Genomic DNA, 18048 nt, shown 5'->3' with positions numbered 1-18048 from the left:
AATAATGTTAGATTTAAATCCATATCTTCTTCCAATCTTAGTACGACAGCTTCTAGAATCCCACTTTCATTTATTTCATGTTTATCTAAGAAAAGAAAAGTTAATCCATGCAGTAAAATTTTAAACCTTAATTACTTATCTTAGATATAAAATTATGTAGTAATATCCGGCGATATTACTCCTTATTAAGAGCATCAAAAAATCACCCCTGGTGATTTATGCTTGTATAACAACATACTATTATAATGAAGGATACACACAATTACTAATTATAATGCTACACCCAATGTAACTACCTCCGTTGTTGTGACCATTTAAGCCGTTGTTTTTGCCTTTTATGAGTTTTTGAACATCATTTCTTGGAGCTTATGAACCATAGCTAATCCTTAAGTGACAAAAAAGTAATATTTATAGACTATGTAATATTGGAAAACCTAATGATCATACCAAAGTCTTTAAGCGAAGTAAGTAGTCTCAGACAAACTAGTTGCGAACCATCCAAAGCTACTACCCCCCGTAGTTGTGACCATTTAAGCAGTTGTTTTTGCCCTTTACTGAGTTGTGTATCATAATTCTTGATATGTTTAGCTAAAATAAAATCATATTTTATGGTTAGATTTAAAAAAAATTGAATACTTACTGTGAGATAGTACAAAATTCAGAGTTCCATTTCGATATTCGTAAATACTTTTTACTGATAACTTGATCATCATTTGGCGTGGATGACTCAAAACATTTTTATATGTATTTCTATATATGACATCAGTACCAACATCCTCCATTAATTTAATGATGGTTCCTCGGGAAGGGATATGTTTACCCTTGTATTTCTCCATAAATTTTTTGAACGTAGATGATTAGCAATGGATAAGGTTATATTACATGCAATAAGTATCGTTGTGAGATCAAAGTTAAAGTCTGACTTGATGTATTCATCGTCAAATTGATTTTATAGATGAATATCCATACTCTTGTTATGATATGAGGATAATGAGTGGCGTGTAATTCTAGACAGGGGACTAAAGGCACATTTATATCGACAAATCCGACAAACCATCTGTTTCTCATCCGGTAAGCATTTTCCAAATTCCTGGGCCTCCATTTTCATAAATCCAGACAGAAGGCGACGTCATTTTGGGGATTTTATTCAGTTCTCTATCGACTATCACCATCTCATATTATATTAATATTGAATAATACAGGCGGGAATGATAACGTTCATGATTGATAGAAGAGGATGTATATTATTTAATCAATGATGCCATAAGTAATTCTTCTTTTCTCCTCGCACGCTTTTGTATTCTTACCAAAATTATCACCCTTAATCATCACATAGAAGAAGAAGTTTCTCCTCTCTTTCCTGGACGCAAAGGTGTCAATCAAACTGTCCATGTCTTCATGGAGCACCTTGTCCACCATCATCCTGTCTATGTTCAAGAGGGTGAGGGAGGAAAGCCTCTCCTGGCCGATGGTGGTCCTCATGTGGTTCTTGAGCTTTCTGAATCAGGAGAATGACTGCTCCGCCTAACAGCTGCTGATGGGTATTGTATAGCCCCGGCATCAGGCACACTCCCGAGCTTATCAACTCCGCAGAAATTTGTGACGAAACCATGTCTTCTGTGTCAATATCTGCCTAGATAAACATAAATCTTAAACATATAATGCAAAATGGAACATTATAATATTAACCTTGAATTGCTAGAAGATTGCATGGTTTGACTGGAGCCGCTCGAGATCAAGTCTGTAGTGCTTGGCGACACACTCCATAGCACAGGTATCCACATCACTGTCATAGACGATTGCAATGAGATCCATTGTGATGTCTGTATCACAAGTGGCAAATCTGCTCTCAAGCTCCGATACAATCTTATTGATTGCAACATCGAAATGTGTTTCACGGAAGTAGGATTCGGTTGTTCCCTTCCACTTTACTCTCCTTGGAATCTTCGCCTCCTTGAAATCCAAATCAATTGAGTCTTCCTTGTCAGCTACTGATTTCAGATCAGACGACTTCAACTCAGCAAGTTTTTTGAATTGATTCAAAGCGTTTCTTATTCTTAAGATCTTTAAGAGTCATCATCACTTGGTTGACTTGTTTTCGGGCCTTTGTTAGGTCGACCTTTCTGCCTTGAAGTTCATAGGACAAGCTAGATGTGTGTCTTAGGAGTGTTAGTTAGAAAGTTTTAACTTATTATTTTATGCAATCTTTGATTCGTTTTCATAAGAAAAAGCTCAAATCAAAAACTAAAGAAGTAGTTCAAGAATGTGTTGTATAAGCTTAATGAAACATGTTCATACTTTTTAATAACAAACTAGATAATAATTACAATTTGATAAATATAATGAGGTTATTGTTTTCTTAAAAATAGGTTTAATTTATTGATTATTATTTGCTTTTCTTTATCATTAATGGAATAGTTTCTTCGAGAGTTTAAAACTTTTGCTACTCCAATCAACTTAAGTACACAATCATTTGGTATGAAGTATATATATTCACGTTGAGGCTAATGAAAGAATTGAGATGGACCTTTAGTGTGTATAAATTTCACTCGAACATCACATTCAGCATCATTTTTCTGAAGGATCAAGGCAATCCACCAACACTGATCATACATGACAGCAGCATATGATCCCACAACAATCTCTTCTTCCAGACAGAACACTTCATTAAAATTGTGAGTGCGAGCAAATTCAATATCTTCACTGCATAGTTTTGCTCCAATTTTGTCACGACTCAGTGGAATGAAATGATGATAAGATTTTCTACTAGGAATGCAATCTTCAATGTTTGCATACCGATCAGCATGAAGAGTGCGGAGTTGATTCATTTACTTCTGATGAACAAGCTTAAATATCACATTAGGTATATGACTTTTGCAAAAGTTAAACATATCTTCTGCTGTCAAAATCTGGTTGTTGTATTGTCTAGTTAAATTTTCTGCTACAGTGAGTCGTTTCGCAGTCCCGTCTATGCTGTCACATGGAGATTTCCTGTGAGATGTCGCAAAAAAGTTCCAATGAGCTTTCAAACCAAATTCATGTTCAATCTGGCAGATATTAAAAAGCGTTTTTCTATTTTTGTACTGTCCAGCACACCCATCTGTGAAGAAATGAATCATACTCAACAGAATTTTTGTCTTGAGATCATTGATGATAATATATAAAACCATGTACACAAAATGTACATCATGCGTGTTGTCATTAGAGGTGATGGTGTACGACAAGTGAGAAAGAACATTATTTTCATTTTGGTAGTAAATTACAACTGGATGGAGCGTACACATGAGGTTGTTCCAATGAAAACTCTGGACCTCATCTTGAACCACAAACGAATAATTTTCAGGAAAATCACCCAAAAAGATTACACTAGATTTATCTAAATCTTATTTCAGCTGATTCTAATATCTAGATTGTCCCCTAGAAATGAAGGAATTTCTTCTAAAGATTCAATTAGCTTCATAATAAAGCATGGTACATCAGAAACCATTTTTGAAAGAGTTGATCTGTCAGTATTAGTCCATTGAGTATAGAAAACATGGTAATTCTCATCAAAGTCGCCATAAAAGTCAGTAAGAAATTTATTCAAATATTCTTGATCAGGGCAATTTTCACACTTGCCAAGCATACAGTCCTTGCTATCAATGTAGCAAACTTATTGTTTCAGAAAATCTTTGTGTGTGAAGTTAGCATTCAGTGCATCAACAAGAAGTTTGGTATTCTGATAGTATTTACAAACACAAACAGAATGAGTTCCACTTGCTCGTGGGAGAATACACCATTTTTGTCGCGAAGAACAGAACTTTGAATATCCAACCTGAAAATTTGGGTAGATAGTCTTAAATGACTGATACAGTTCTTTAAGGTTGCTCAAGACCAATCGTTTTTGCTTATGAATGTTCTTACCAATGCTGATATAGTCCTTTTTTCCTGACATCACACGTGAGTACTCGTCATTTTCATAAAACGAGGAAACATTGTCAAAAACGTTTGTAGGAAGAATCTTTCCTTTGTATGTCGGAGGCATTGCTAAGATACCTTTTTCAAGAACCAAATGGTACCTTTCTAGATTGATACTCAATTACATTATATGTAAAATATAATTACAAAATAGATAATTTAATATATGTATATTAAATAACAAGCTCTCAAATTAGTGAATGGCAAGTACATAATTTAGGTCTCAACTTCAATCTTGAATTATGCAATAACTACAAATTTCGCCTTCATAATATTTTACAGACAGTTACTTTTGGCTTTGAAGATAAAAATTTAATTAAATTTTTTTTTTGGGGGTGTTTTGAAATAATGACCACAAAAGCGGGCGCAGTCAATAAATCCGAAATCTGTAATTATCGATCACTTCATTTCCTTTATAGGGGTAATAATGTGGTTTTTCGAAATCTGCATCAAAAACTGATGAAACATGCTTATTTTTATTTCTTTATGACTATTCCTTGACACAACAATGTCACTTTTAGTTTTCGGCGTACGGTGTAGTTAAACCATAATATTGGAAACCGGGCCTTAACAAAAATGTCAATATCTCTAGAACTATTCATGCAAATGAACTAAAAATTTGGCTGAGTTATCAGCGCATAGTTCACTAGCACATATTTGAAAATGAAGAAAATCAGTTGAAAAAGTTGAAAAAACTTGGTGATTTGACATGGATTTACCCTCAAGAGTTCTGCGAATAACGACCCACCTTTTCGACCAGCGTTCACTTGCACAACCCATGAGCTGAGGTGTATTATAGGATATTGAAAGGGATCCATAATGTTCATGGAAGCGGTGGCGGTGGTTAATGATACACTTTTAGAACCTGCAATTATTTTGTACAACCCGTGGGTCGGGTTTTATCGGATATCAAAAGAGGTCCTTGCTGCTCAGGGAAGTGGTGGGTAATGATCCACTTTTTGGACAAGTGGTTCACTTGTCCAACCGGGGTATATTATAATATATTAGAAGGGGTTAAGGATAGTGATGGAGATAGGTTTTGATCCCTCTTAGGGACCAGCTGTCCACCTGCACAACCTGTTGGCCGAGGTGTATTTTGCAAAATAGAGTTGAGTCTCTCGTGACAATTTCTTATAATACAATAGTTTGATTATGTGAACACTATATCTATTTCAATAAAAATATACCAGAGTATCAAATTGATGGAAATGAAATTGTATCATAATCAAATCCTTAACGATGAAATTGTTTAGCATTGAATTGTTTAAAATCAAATTATCCACAATCATTTTACCTGTCAATGTTAATGAACATAAAATGACCACACTATTGGGAATTTTATGGATTGCCCGGGCATTTTGCAAAATGCCCAATTTTCCATATTGTCCGTAACATATGTATTTCATCAGCCCACCAGTTGTGTAATATATCAGTATGGCCAGGAGTAGGTTCATAACCCACAGCCAAATCGTTGTAATTGGCGAATGAATCCCTTATGCGATACTCTATTTACTTTTTCCAGCGGAGCACGTAGTGGGCTCATAACCCAACGCTAATTCACTGTTTTTTATATGACTTCAAGAGTTTAACTAATTTTTTTACTTATATGATCTATTTGACTTCCTACTGTGTTTGCAAAGGCGGTCAGCATCAAGAAAGAAAGCTTAGAAAGGTTTACGACCCATAACTATAAATTGCAAAATAGCATTTGTTGAATTTAAAAAGTATAGATAGATATTAACGTATTTAATTTATTTGAATTAATTCATTGAATGCCCAGGTATTTTCCAATATTATTATTATTGCCACACAAAATTTTGATCTACTCACTAGATAATATTTGGTAATGAGTCTGCATCAGGTATCTTTCATTTAAGTAAATAGGCACTAAATACCTCTTCAACGTTTTTCTTTTTTTTAAGGGGGGGATCTGAACAAAAGTCACGAATATAACGAATTAGATTTAAGTTTTTCTGTACGTATTTTTTCAAATTAGACACTTCATGGATTCAAACTTGAAGATGGTAAACTAGGAAAGTCAATAAATTTGTATGTAATGGTTTTTGTATAAACTGAATGTGAATTCATAATAGGCAGGTGAAAAAATGAAATGAATATTTCTTACAAAGTTTTTCCAATCACTGGCACCGATATTTTTATTTTCTGTACACTTTTTTGTAGAATCATTACGTTTTAAAAGATAGTGTAGTCAATTTTAAATAATTAATAAATTATAGATCACCAAGCAAATTAAATAATTAATAAATTATAGATCACCAAACAAATTAAATACGTAAATATTCGCCTATTACGACTACGAATACAAAGAAAAAGGAACACTGGCCACAAAGAATGAGAATGTCTGTTAAAAAAAAAATGATCACACTCATGAATGATTCACAACCAGGACTAAAATTTGCTGAATCAGGGGCGTCCACAAAATTATATTTTGAGGGAGGCTTGATTGTTGGAATTTTTTGAAAAAAATTAAAATATTTTGAAAAAATTTCAAAAATCCATAGCTGTTCACAAAAAATTAAATATTTTGGAAAAAAAATTCAAATATAAAATTTTTCGGAATATAAGTTCAAAAACCCATAGCTATTCACATAAATTTTAATTTTTAGGAAGAAAATTTTAAAAATTAAATTTCCAATATTAACAATTTTGAAAAAAATATCAAAAACCCAGAGCTACGCAGAGAGAAATAATTTTTTTTTAAATTAAATTTTTTGCTCTGCTGCATAATTTGCCAAAATAACAAAAACAAATTTTTAATAAAAAACAAAAAATCCTTAATTTGGGGAGGGCGACATCCTCACCAGCGTACCCCTTGCGGACGCCTTCGCAAACGCAGTAGGAAGTCCAATGGATCATATAACTAGAAAAAATGTTTCCAATGCGGAGGAAACTCTGACGAAGACAAAATTCTGACGAACACAAAAATTTGACAAAAATCATGACGAAGATAAAGAAGAAACCCTAATGAAGACGAAATAAAAGATCACTATGACGATTTTCTGACGAACACAATATTATGACAAAGATGAAACTCTGATAAAGAAGAAACCCTAACGAAGACGAAATAAAAGATCACTATGACGATTTTCTGACGAAGACAATATTATGACAAAGACGAAATGATGACGAAGACGAGACGAAACTGAAAATAGCTGACGAAGTTAATACTGATATTTAGTTTGGATCTCCAGAGGCAATCACACTCGGCATTGTATCTCTTTGTCTTAATTTCACAGTTTGTGATAATGGGCTCAGGAAAGGTTTGCCCAATAACTCCTAGTTGTCTGAGAGAGTCCTTCGAGAGGTAAAAGGACTTTGTATCAGGGCTGACTATACCATCGTGGCACACATGACATCCCGTCTTATGGCTTTAAGGGGCTACATTCTGAGTAGAACAGCCCCATATATCCTTATGGAGTAACCATTTGCTGTTTTTATTGTATCACGCACTGGAAACAAATCTTTTAATTGAAGTTCACTTTCTATTAATCCCCTCTGGCCTCATAAACCTGGACTAGGCCCCAGTGTCTGCCACTACTTGAATGATTGTCGGTTTCATTCTCGGGAACTTGGTACTTGGCATTGTTATCACTTTTTTGAGCATATTCTCAATTGAATCAGGGGGTGTCCTTCCAGCTGAGACTCTTTGCACGATCAGTTTGAGTAACACAGATGACTTTTCCTTGCGGGAGATCAGACTTGTGAAGTATCATCCATCGACGCCACTTCGAATATTGGACATTCGTGCGTTAACTTGTCCTCCTGAGATATAGCAGCCACTCTCAGTTTCAGTCTTTGGGACCGTTTCAACTTTCAGCATTCAAGGCACTCCTTATGAGGTTTTTTGTTCCGCCCTCTTGCTCCTTCTGTAATGAGTTTGAATTAATTTCCACGATTGGGACATGACTCTGTCTTGGTTTACTTCTCAGATATCTCCTTTGACTGTTTTTTTTTAATGCCGAAATGGCCATAGTTGTTGAAGTGCTTGAAGATGCGTTCCCTGCACTTTCCCTGGCTTCAATTATTTGTATTAGCTCGTTAATGTCTTTTTTGTCTATATTGGGTATGGCCACAATCTCTTGAAAAATGTATCTGTCGGCGACTCCAGCAAGGATTATAGTCCGTACAATAGATTTGGCAAAGTCCACCCCTTTTCCATATTTGCAACATGTCGTTAGGGCGCATGTGTCGGCCTATCTCTTAACATGCGAGCAGAACGCCCTCACGGGCTCCCCGTGGGACTGTCTCATTGTAAATAGCTCCGTTTGTTTGACACATTGAATTTCTGGAATGACAGCCAATGACTTAATCTCGGCCAAGAGGTGATCTTCACTATTACTCAGGACGAGTCGAGTCTTAGGATGTTGACTCTATTTCGCAGCATTTAAAAAGTTGGTAGGTCTTGCCTGAGTCTTCGATTTTTGTAGCCCACTTGAACCATTCCCATCGCGTTATGAAGATTCTCCATCCCTCTTCAGTTGTCTCAAAATCGATCCTGGGTTTCTCACAGGGAGAAGACCTGTGAGCAGTTCTTCCACTGGATGAGCCTTACTCGACTTTAGTTGATATAGCTTGTGGGTGAGACAAACTAAGGGCTTTGAAGAGAGGCCACATGTTTGGACTCGTGCTCGATGACTGTTTGGCATCCCGGTAAGTTACAATCGATCCTGGTACTCATTTTAAAACCCCTCGCAAATTAATATTATCATGGATAAAAACCCTCTTATATTGAAGATGATTATATTAATTACACGACGAATATAAATAACACCACACTTCATGAAATGAATGTTTATAAATATATTTTTTATTGTAATTAGTGATTAAAAATACATGAAAATCCAATTTAGGATAGTTTTCGGGATAACTTTTTTTTTTCAAAAAGTCTGTACATAATTAACTATTTTTGTTTTTTTATTTTGTATGTGTGTGAATATTGAAAAAGACTCTTTAATGGTCCATGTTGTTTAACTAGCTCTTTACATTTAGTACATAAACTCATAACATTATTGAAAGCTTTGATTGATTTGATAATGTTGCAATTTCTTTGTTTTTCTCTTGCCCTACATCCCATGAGTCTACTATTTTAGTACACCCACATTAATTAAATCATGCATTCGTTAAAAAAAGAAAAAAAAAGGATCAAGAGTCCATCAAATAAATTTGTAAACAACGTTCAAAATGTATATTTGCAATGGTAGAAAAAGAAGAGTATTAATTAGTAGAAGTAACTATAATAATAGTAAATTCTTAGAAGTATGTAAAATTTAATGGACAATAGGAACCAAAAATATAAACGTGGTCGTCACATTAAACTTTAGATATATAAATTAATAATTGCCTATGAAAATATGAAAGTTAATAAGGATATGATTAAACTTATAAAAAAAATACATATCAACAGGAGAAGCAGAGCTAATTAATTCCATATGCTTAATATATATATATAACATTAATATGGCTATTATTTTAAAAATGTTTAATAGTCATACTCTAGAACTCTATATACATATAATTAATGTATATAGTAAGTATGATTAAATTATTATTATTATATAATAGTAGAGTGTTTGTAATGAAGGATCATATCAGCTCGACACTCACTCATTTTTCTCTTCTTTAGCCTATATATATAGATTTTTTTATATATATAAAAACAAAAAAATAAAAATCATATCAACTAAGAAACATTTATCATGCCACAGGATTTCGTTCTATTTTGTGTAGTCTCTCTTGCGGCGTAGTAATATGAGGATCTTCAGGGGGCGGAGGAGGGATTTGAATCCAATTATATTGTCTTTTATTAACTGGAATTCCGTATTTAGCTCCTTCACTAAATTGGCCTCTAAGACTTTCAAAACAATCTAAACAAACTGCGACCATTTCACCATTCTCCATGGATATGACATTCTTGTTTCTACTTTTATGTTGGCGCAAGAAAGGAAAGTCCTGGAATATACAATATATATATTATATATATATATAATATTAATAATAATCGCTATGATGCACTAATAATAACGGATTTATATTAATCATAATTGAATTGTAGGCATTGAAATATTATGCGTATTTAAATACTACTACATTGGATTCAAACATCGATTATTTTTAAAATACGCAAATACAAAGACTAGTGTGATGCATGATTTAAGCAGGGGTCTTCGAAAATCTACATAGCATTTTTAGACGTCAGTATTATTTCTCCGTATGAAGACATTTAAAACGTCCATCAAATAGCTCATTGTCAAATGTAAAATTTGGTTATTGCTTCAATGTTTTTCTTATAATAGAAAGATTAGTACTGCTGCTGCTATGATTAACTGTTGAACATATAAAGAAACTGAAATGATGGCACAAGAAGCAAAAAGATTAAATCCTATAATAAAAAACAATCTTTTGCTTCTTGTGCCATCACATTTCAGTTTATTTATATATATATATATATATATATGATATGACGCACTGAATGATAGCAAAAAGTATATATATATATATATATATATGCATGCATCGTGAAAAGTCGAATGACGACAACCTTATCAAAAGTTAGTAATCATGAGTTAAATGAATTAAAACGATTATGGTAGACTACAAATGCCAACGAGCTTCGAATTTGATGTATTCACGACTAATTTCCTTTTTAAAATATATTTTATTTGATTAGTGTATGAAATATCTTACCACAACTCTCAAGGCTCTTATTCGTTTCCTGTATGTTGTAATACAGCATACATAGCAGATAAAATTATGAATGTCATATTTTCTTTGACTGGCCTCAACGGAATGTTTACTTTCATTGTATTTGACCCATTGAGCCATAACTGAATGATAGCAAAAAGTACATACTAATGCCGTGCCGTCCTCTCTGAGAGTTTCGGCCCTAGGTTTAGGAACATGAAGTTTCATAAAGGGAAAGAAGGGTGCCTTTTTTGCTGGAGCTGAGGAATATAGAACTCTAGAAAAACTTAGTTCCGAATGCAATCCACAGAGAAAACAATAAAAGCTCGATGAGGATGTGGATACTTTATTAGATTGTCCACCACCTCCAACAGGCTCTGATCGGGTAGAAAAAGAAGAAGGTGAGTGACATGGATGCCCTTGCGTATGTGGACTGTTTGACCTTGCTCCCATTGATCCTAATGTATTTGACCTAGCTCGAATAGGAGGCTCCACCACACCTGTAGGCGATAATTTATCTAATTGTTTAGAACGATCTTTTTCCGCATTAGAAACAAGGGTTGGGGAAAGATAGGCTATTCGTCTATAGTTGGAGGTTAAACTAGAATATGTGTAATCCCTCTTCTCCACAGGAACATCCTCTCTTTGAAATTGAGTCCATTGATTCATTAGACTTGTTGTACATGAACGACAAGCCCGAACTCTGCTTTTAGGCTCATCTTTGGTTAAATGACTTTTTTCTTCTTCTGTAAAATGAAGGGTCTCAAGGAACGGAAAGTAGGGTATTCCTCCGACAGGAGATGGTAAAACGTGCAAAAGTTTAAAACTTCCTATACTAAACTTCCTTTTGCACATAGGACAACTTATGTCCTCAGGAAGATTGTCATTATCATCCGTGGCAGCGTCTCCATAGGGAACGCCAGCAATTGAACCACCTATGACTTCCACTTCATCGTTACCTAATCCTGCTGAAGGTCTTAGATTCGTTTTTTCTCTTTTTTGGAGGAGGTTGTTGATCCGTCGTAGAAGGGTTTTTTTAGAATACCACGATGTTTTTCCTTGATGGATTGGTAGCATACCATGCAGACTTGCACCATACCTTGGGGTGAAACTGAACTAGCTCCAGGGGGTTTAGGTTGATTTTCTATGAATGGATAATAAGGCTCATTATCCGAGTTTGAACGACAATAGAGAAGTCTCAAACATGAGGAATGATAGTCCAAGGAACAGATATAACAAACGAAAATGGTAAAGTCGTAGGACTCAAGTGTATTATCCCTTTTGCGAAGAGAGTAGTTACGATCCGTGTGAGGCACGTCCTCATTCTCAAACTGTAACCATTGACGATGAAGATGAAGACGACATTTGTCACAGGTTAAGACTCTTCCTGCGGGATCGATAGGTCTAGATCGTGGTGGACGTGGATGACGAAGAAAGCTAGGATAAAAGGGTTCTTTTGCAGTATGACATTTGGCAAAGCTGTAACTTAGCGTCCCTTTTTTATATTCATCTCCACAGACGTAGCAGACTTCATGAGAGGCATTTTTATCGGGGAGAGCCAGATCCGCTAAATTGTCTGAGCTGGAGGAGGATCCTGAGCTTGAGGTTCCTGGTACGTGGCTATCACAAGGTAGAGAACTGTAATGCGTGCTCATACAGGAGCTAGGGTTAGAATGGAGGGAGCTCCGGGACTTGACAGTGTCACGGTCGCGAGAGCCAGAGCTCAGATCCAGAGCAGAGTCATTGTCCTTCATGATATGATTGGGCGTGGGGGCCGAGGGCGGCGGAGGGGCGATGAGTTCTGCGATGTTGTTACGCTTGAGCCAATAGACGCGCTTGTCTAGAGGAACTCCAGACTTGACGTATTCATCCCACTGACTCATGAGCATGCTATAACACACACGGCACGACTTTGCAACTCCGTGGGTCTCTAAGGGGGATTTGCAGCCTGCAGGCGGCGCTTGATTCTTCAGAAACGGGAAATGGGGAGAGTTGGAGCCGGAGGGAGGCTTTTCCGTAAAGAGAGGATAATCCGATGGGACGTCGCTACCACAAACAAAACAGGCTATTCGAGTTGGTGGATACAGACTGCCTCCGCGACGAGCATACATCTTTACATCTCAGGTACTATCATTATACCCTCCCTTCCTTCCTCACTTCGATTCTGGACTTCCAATTCACAATTTTTAGAACTCACAACTTAACTACTCCAGAAATTCATTCCTCTTCTTTTTTCCTTTTTCTTTCTTTCTTTCTTTCTTTCTTCTTTTCAAGCAAGAGCAGCTAGCAAGGGGAGCGCTTAAATCAATATGCACGCCGCCCTCTATTTTTATGCTTGACGCAACTGCAAAATCATTCTCTCATATTCATAAAACAAATGCTTTCATTCCAAACTTTCATACCTCATAAATCATAGTATCACACTCATTTCATACAGTTATGCAATCGTTATAAATAGAAAACTGAACCATTAAGACGGATCATTCCAATGACATAGAATATGTATAACATATTATCAACGCAACGCTATTGTATTAAATGAAACATATATTATACTCAATATACACTATATATAGAAGCCAATTTCTGCAAATGAGGCAGAGCAAATCCATTTCCTATTCAATGAACATAGTTTCAAAAATATTCACATCAGTAATAACCCCCTAATAAAGCAACTTTTTTAATCAAAATGTATCAAAATTCTTCAACATCTAAGACAGAAACTCTGTTTCTGAAGCGAACATACAATAGATACTATCTATCCAAGCCAATTACTGCATATAAGCAAGAGAGAATCATTTTTCTATTCAAAGAACATGCTTTCAAAAATCGTCACATCAGTAATAACCCAATTACATCAAAATCCTTCGATATCTAAGCCACAAACACTATTTCTGAAGCGAACAGCCAACTTTATACAAATAAAACTATGAAAAAATTCTTCAACTCCTATTTTTTTTTCCCCAAATGTTTTACCAGACCTTCATTTTTCTTCAATATGAATGTGCATATTGTACATCATAAAAATAAATAATGAGGTTTTATTAAAAATATATTGTACATATTCGTTGTCATTGAAATGACAATTGTTTATTTCTTAAACTTTTTATTTATAAAAATTTAATTATACTTTGAAATGGGTAAGATATGAACATTCATAGTTTGAATTTAAAGACATTACTTTATAAATATGAAACCATTCCTTTGCACTACAGTCAAAATAAGCGCACACCAAAAAAAAAGATGTCGCTCCATACTCATTTCAGTTTTCCCTTGGCTCCTCTTTTTTTCTTTTTTTTTTTTTTTCTTCTTCTTCTTCTTCTTCTTCTTCTTCTCCTCCTCCTTTTTACTGGTTTTCCTTCTCTCTAAATTCTTTTTCTCTTTCTTTCTCTAGCTTTCCCTGTCTCAGCTCAGCTTCTCCATAATTACTTATAATTACTCAATGTTACTAGAACAATTATTATTATAACGAATACTTATGTCCTCAGTAGAAGGTTAATAGAAATAGTAGACATGAACTAAGTCTACTGTATTAATCCTTTAGCGTGCAAGCATAGAAATATCAAAAAATGGCAATAATATACATCGTTAGTCTAAAAATTCTAAGATATATTAGTTATATCGGGTTGTTTTTTTTTGTGATTTTTTTTTATTATTATACTACTGAATATCAGTAAGAATATAAGTATTCCAAACGGGCTCCTCCCTCGTTTCTCCATAAGTCGTACGGGACACTTCATATCTTATGCAAAAAAAAAAAAAAGTTATATAAAGTAATAATTTACTTTTTATTATTTTTATATTTTAAAAGTTTTTCAATGTAATGATAAAAATTTTTATTTCTTATTATAATGATAATATAAACATCAATAAAAAAAACGAAAACATCCTCCAAACTCTAGAAATTGGCCATCTGCAAAAATAATTAATAAGTTATCGTCTGTTAAAATATTTATAGATTTCTCATTTTGTGCCATTCTTTATCATTACATTCAAAAACTTTTACTAAATTTTTGGAAAAAAAGAAGAAAACGAATGTCCATTCTCACAAGTAATTTCTAATAAGAAACTAAAATCATGCTCCTCTTGAATTCGACTTGCAAAAAGTTCTTTTGATTGATAAAAAGAAAAAAAACAGAGACTGTGTTTCTTCGTCATTCATAATTTCCTTGTACAATTTTACACAAAATAGACAAGACCGATAAACTATGTCTGATGGTGTCACTAATCCATCTCTATTCGCCACATTTATTAACTCTTCCTTTAAATCATTAAGTCCTTACATTTGGTTTTCATCAGATGAAAGGTCAAAAACTGGAGGTATATCACTAACTTTGAAAAGATTAGGACTGTCCTCACATTTATTCAGCTTGATATTGGGTTTTGTCACATAACCAGATATGTAATAAACAACTCCTTTAAGACCATTTACTTCTGTGCTTAGCTTTAGAATGGGTAGAGCTTTATCGACTATTCGTGTAAATGTATCTAAGGCTTAATTGTAGAAGAATTTATCAACTTTAATTGTTTAAAAGCCATTTTTGAATGTGAAAATAGACTTAAAAGTCTAATTTTTTTTCTCGGCTTTCAGAAGTTGTTTAATAGAGATGTAGTAATTATATCCTCTAAGTCAGGGGTTCCCAAAGTGGGGGTCGCGAGACACAGATGCGGGGTCGCGAAATGCATTCCAAAAAACAAATACAATTTTTTTTTTGTATAACATATACATATGAGTTGATATTAGAGTTAAACCATGCAATTGTAGCCGAGCGTTTAGTTGTTGTATTGAATAAGGCCTCAGCCTAAAGAAGACACAGGAGACATAGCAGCCGTTTAGTACAGCACATCCTTCCGGTAAAACCCCTCTTCAAAATAAGAGTCACTAAATAAAATAGCTTACACATTTCCCATCAGTTTTTTTCTTTTTTCTCCCCTTTTTTTCCTCCACAAAAAGAACATTTCCTTTTTTTTATCTTATGACACAGGTTAGCGACAGTTACATTTACAGCGGCACCAGTCACACGGTAGCTGGCCAAAACTCTTTTGGAAAGCAGCTGAAAATTATTGACAGTCACAATGAAACGTTGGTTAATACCAACCAAATCGAGGAGGCCACAGGAACAGGAGAGGCTACCTGAGCTTGAGAAGCTAGCGGAGAAGGAGAGGCCAGCGGAGCTTGAGATGCCAGCGGAGGTAGAGATGCAAGCGGAGCATCTCTATATAACCTTAATTAAACCTGCTGCTATAGCTATGAGTCGGGCCATGCATGGGGATAAATTAGCCCGTGAGCTGGAATCGGTGCCGCTGTCAAACGGGACTATTGCCCGGCGCATCACAGACATGGCCCAGGACATAATGTGCCAGCTGGTGGACAGAATAAAAGGAGGAAAATATGCTTTACAACTAGATGAATCGACAGATATATCCAACTCTGCCCAGCTGCTTGTTTTTGTCAGATACAGCTTTGACGGAAAACTAAATGAGGACATGCTGTTTTGCTCGCCGCTGGAGGGAACGTGCACAGGTGAGGACATTTTTGAAAAGCTTGACAGCAAACTAAAAGAAGAGGGACTATTTTGGGAAAATTGCATCGGTGTGTGTACGGACGGGGCTGGAGCGATGCTGGGGAAAAAGAAAGGACTGAAAGCGAGAGTATTACAAGTGGCGCCGCACATAAATTTCACACACTGCATGATTCACAGGGAATCGCTTGCCAGCAAAACGCTTGAACCAGACCTTAAACATGTTCTCGACACTGCGGTTAAAATGGTAAACTACATAAAAACACGTCCACTCAATGTTAGACTGTTTGCCTCTCTGTGTAACGAACTGGGATCAGAGCATGAGGGCCTGCTGTTCCATACCGAAGTCCGATGGCTCTCGCGGGGAAATGTGCTCAGCCGCCTGTATAAACTGCGGGACGAGGTGCGCCTTTTTCTGATGGAGCATGGATCCCAGTTCGCCGACCACCTCAATGACCCTGCATGGATAACAAGGCTGGCGTATTTGTCTTGCATATTTGAAAAATTAAATGGACTTAATCTGGCACTGCAAGGTGAAAACACTAACATCTTGTCAATGAATGACAAAATCTGCGCATTCAAGAGGAAACTCGAGCGCTGGTCAGGGCAAGTGAGAATGGGGAGTCTCGATATGTTTTCTGAGCTGGACGAATTCATCGAGGAAAATGCACTGAGTGTCAAAACTGTGCAGAAGTTCATCACAGCGCACCTTCAGTCTCTCCTGGAACACTTCAACAAGTATTTTCCGGAGGAAACTGCTCCAGAGAAATATGACTGGATAAGATCACCATTCACCGTTACGAGGGCTTATCATCTCACATCCGACCTGGAGGACGCATTGGTTGAACTGTCAAGTGACAGAACCTTACAGGCAGCATTTAACACCAAGACGCTGGTGGAGTTTTGGATTTCGGTTGAGAGGGAATACCCACAGCTATCCAAGGCCGCTATGCATCTCCTGATTCCATTTGGCTCTACTTACTTGTGCGAAAAAACGTTCTCAGCACTGACCTACATAAAAAATAAATACAGATCGCGGCTAAACGTGGAGGAGGATCTACGAGTGGCCGTCTCTAAAATAAAGCCCAGAATGGACTTGCTCTGCTCCAAGAATATTGCCCACCCATCTCATTAGGTGTGTTTAAGAAATGTAAATAATAGGCTAAAATAATATCCCTAATAAGTAAAGTTTTTGCACATGCAGCAATAAGGTGTCTGTTGCACGTTATAAGCGCACAGATCCTGTGTTTTTCTCAGACAAGACTTACCTGCGCACTTGTTTATAATTGTATGTTCACTCAGTCCTGCTGTTTAAAGTTTCCCTGTATTCTGGTTGTATTTTATTTCTCAAATTACTATAAAATAATTTCATCTCTGTAAGGCTGTTGTTATTTTGTGTTGTATTAATGCCCGTTTTGCATAGGCCAGGGGTAAGCAACCTTTACTATCGAAAGAGCCGTTTTGCCCCCTCTTCCCCCAAATCAAATTTGTCTGGAGCCGCAAATCATATTTGATAACACAGCTTATAAAGTTTTATATATAGTTATACTATATATATTAAAACTATAGTTTGTTGCAATTATTAAAGTATAGAACGACAACTGTTGAAATTTTTTTAGCTATTTTTACCTGTGACAACAAAGGAAAATACCAAACTCGTCTGAAGAGGAGAAAAATGTGTGTATATGTATGAAATGTATAAAATAAGAAGCACTCTATTTTGAAATAAATAATATTATATAGCTGCAGCCTAATAGCTTAAAAAGATATATTTTAGTTGACGAAATATTAAAACTAAACGTGAGAGCAGGTCGGACTGGAGGCGGACACAGAAACTCGGTACAAACCACCAGTAGCTTCTGCTCTG

The 18048-nt window shown here is 35.7% G+C and overlaps 2 protein-coding genes and 1 long non-coding RNA gene across 5 annotated transcripts; 1 reads left to right on the top strand and 2 right to left on the bottom strand.

Annotated features, from left to right (window-relative positions):
• Nucleotides 1-203: 203 nt before the first annotated feature.
• LOC139907515 (uncharacterized) lies at nt 204-524 on the bottom strand. Its single transcript, XR_011784197.1, has 3 exons — nt 448-524; nt 297-385; nt 204-237 (listed from the first exon to the last, which is right to left on the bottom strand). It is a non-coding gene; the product is annotated as an uncharacterized lncRNA (long non-coding RNA).
• An 8239-nt stretch (nt 525-8763) lies between these two features.
• On the bottom strand, nt 8764-12976 carry LOC121131359 (uncharacterized). 3 transcript variants are annotated; one of them, XM_071893939.1, is made up of 2 exons: nt 10663-12976; nt 8764-9927 (listed from the first exon to the last, which is right to left on the bottom strand). In XM_071893939.1, exons 1-2 carry the CDS (start codon nt 11734-11736, stop codon nt 9673-9675), a joined length of 1329 nt encoding a protein of 442 aa, XP_071750040.1. In that variant the 5' UTR covers nt 11737-12976; the 3' UTR covers nt 8764-9672. The 3 variants fall into 3 exon arrangements, with proteins under 3 accessions (XP_071750040.1, XP_071750041.1, XP_071750042.1); XM_071893940.1 differs by lacking the exon at nt 8764-9927 and adding an exon at nt 9928-10218; XM_071893941.1 differs by lacking the exon at nt 8764-9927 and adding an exon at nt 9928-10182.
• Nucleotides 12977-16797: 3821 nt separating this feature from the next.
• LOC121131357 (protein FAM200A-like) lies at nt 16798-17316 on the top strand. The gene has a single exon (XM_040726827.1). It carries the CDS (start codon nt 16798-16800, stop codon nt 17314-17316), a length of 519 nt encoding a protein of 172 aa, XP_040582761.1.
• The last annotated feature ends 732 nt before the right edge of the window (nt 17317-18048 follow it).

The sequence above is a fragment of the Lepeophtheirus salmonis genome, unplaced genomic scaffold (genome assembly GCF_016086655.4).
Source record: "Lepeophtheirus salmonis unplaced genomic scaffold, UVic_Lsal_1.4 unplaced_contig_487_pilon, whole genome shotgun sequence".
NCBI classification, from domain to species: domain Eukaryota; kingdom Metazoa; phylum Arthropoda; class Copepoda; order Siphonostomatoida; family Caligidae; genus Lepeophtheirus; species Lepeophtheirus salmonis.
Note: the sequence above shows the minus strand (reverse complement) of the source record. Positions and strands in the feature narration are given on the sequence as shown.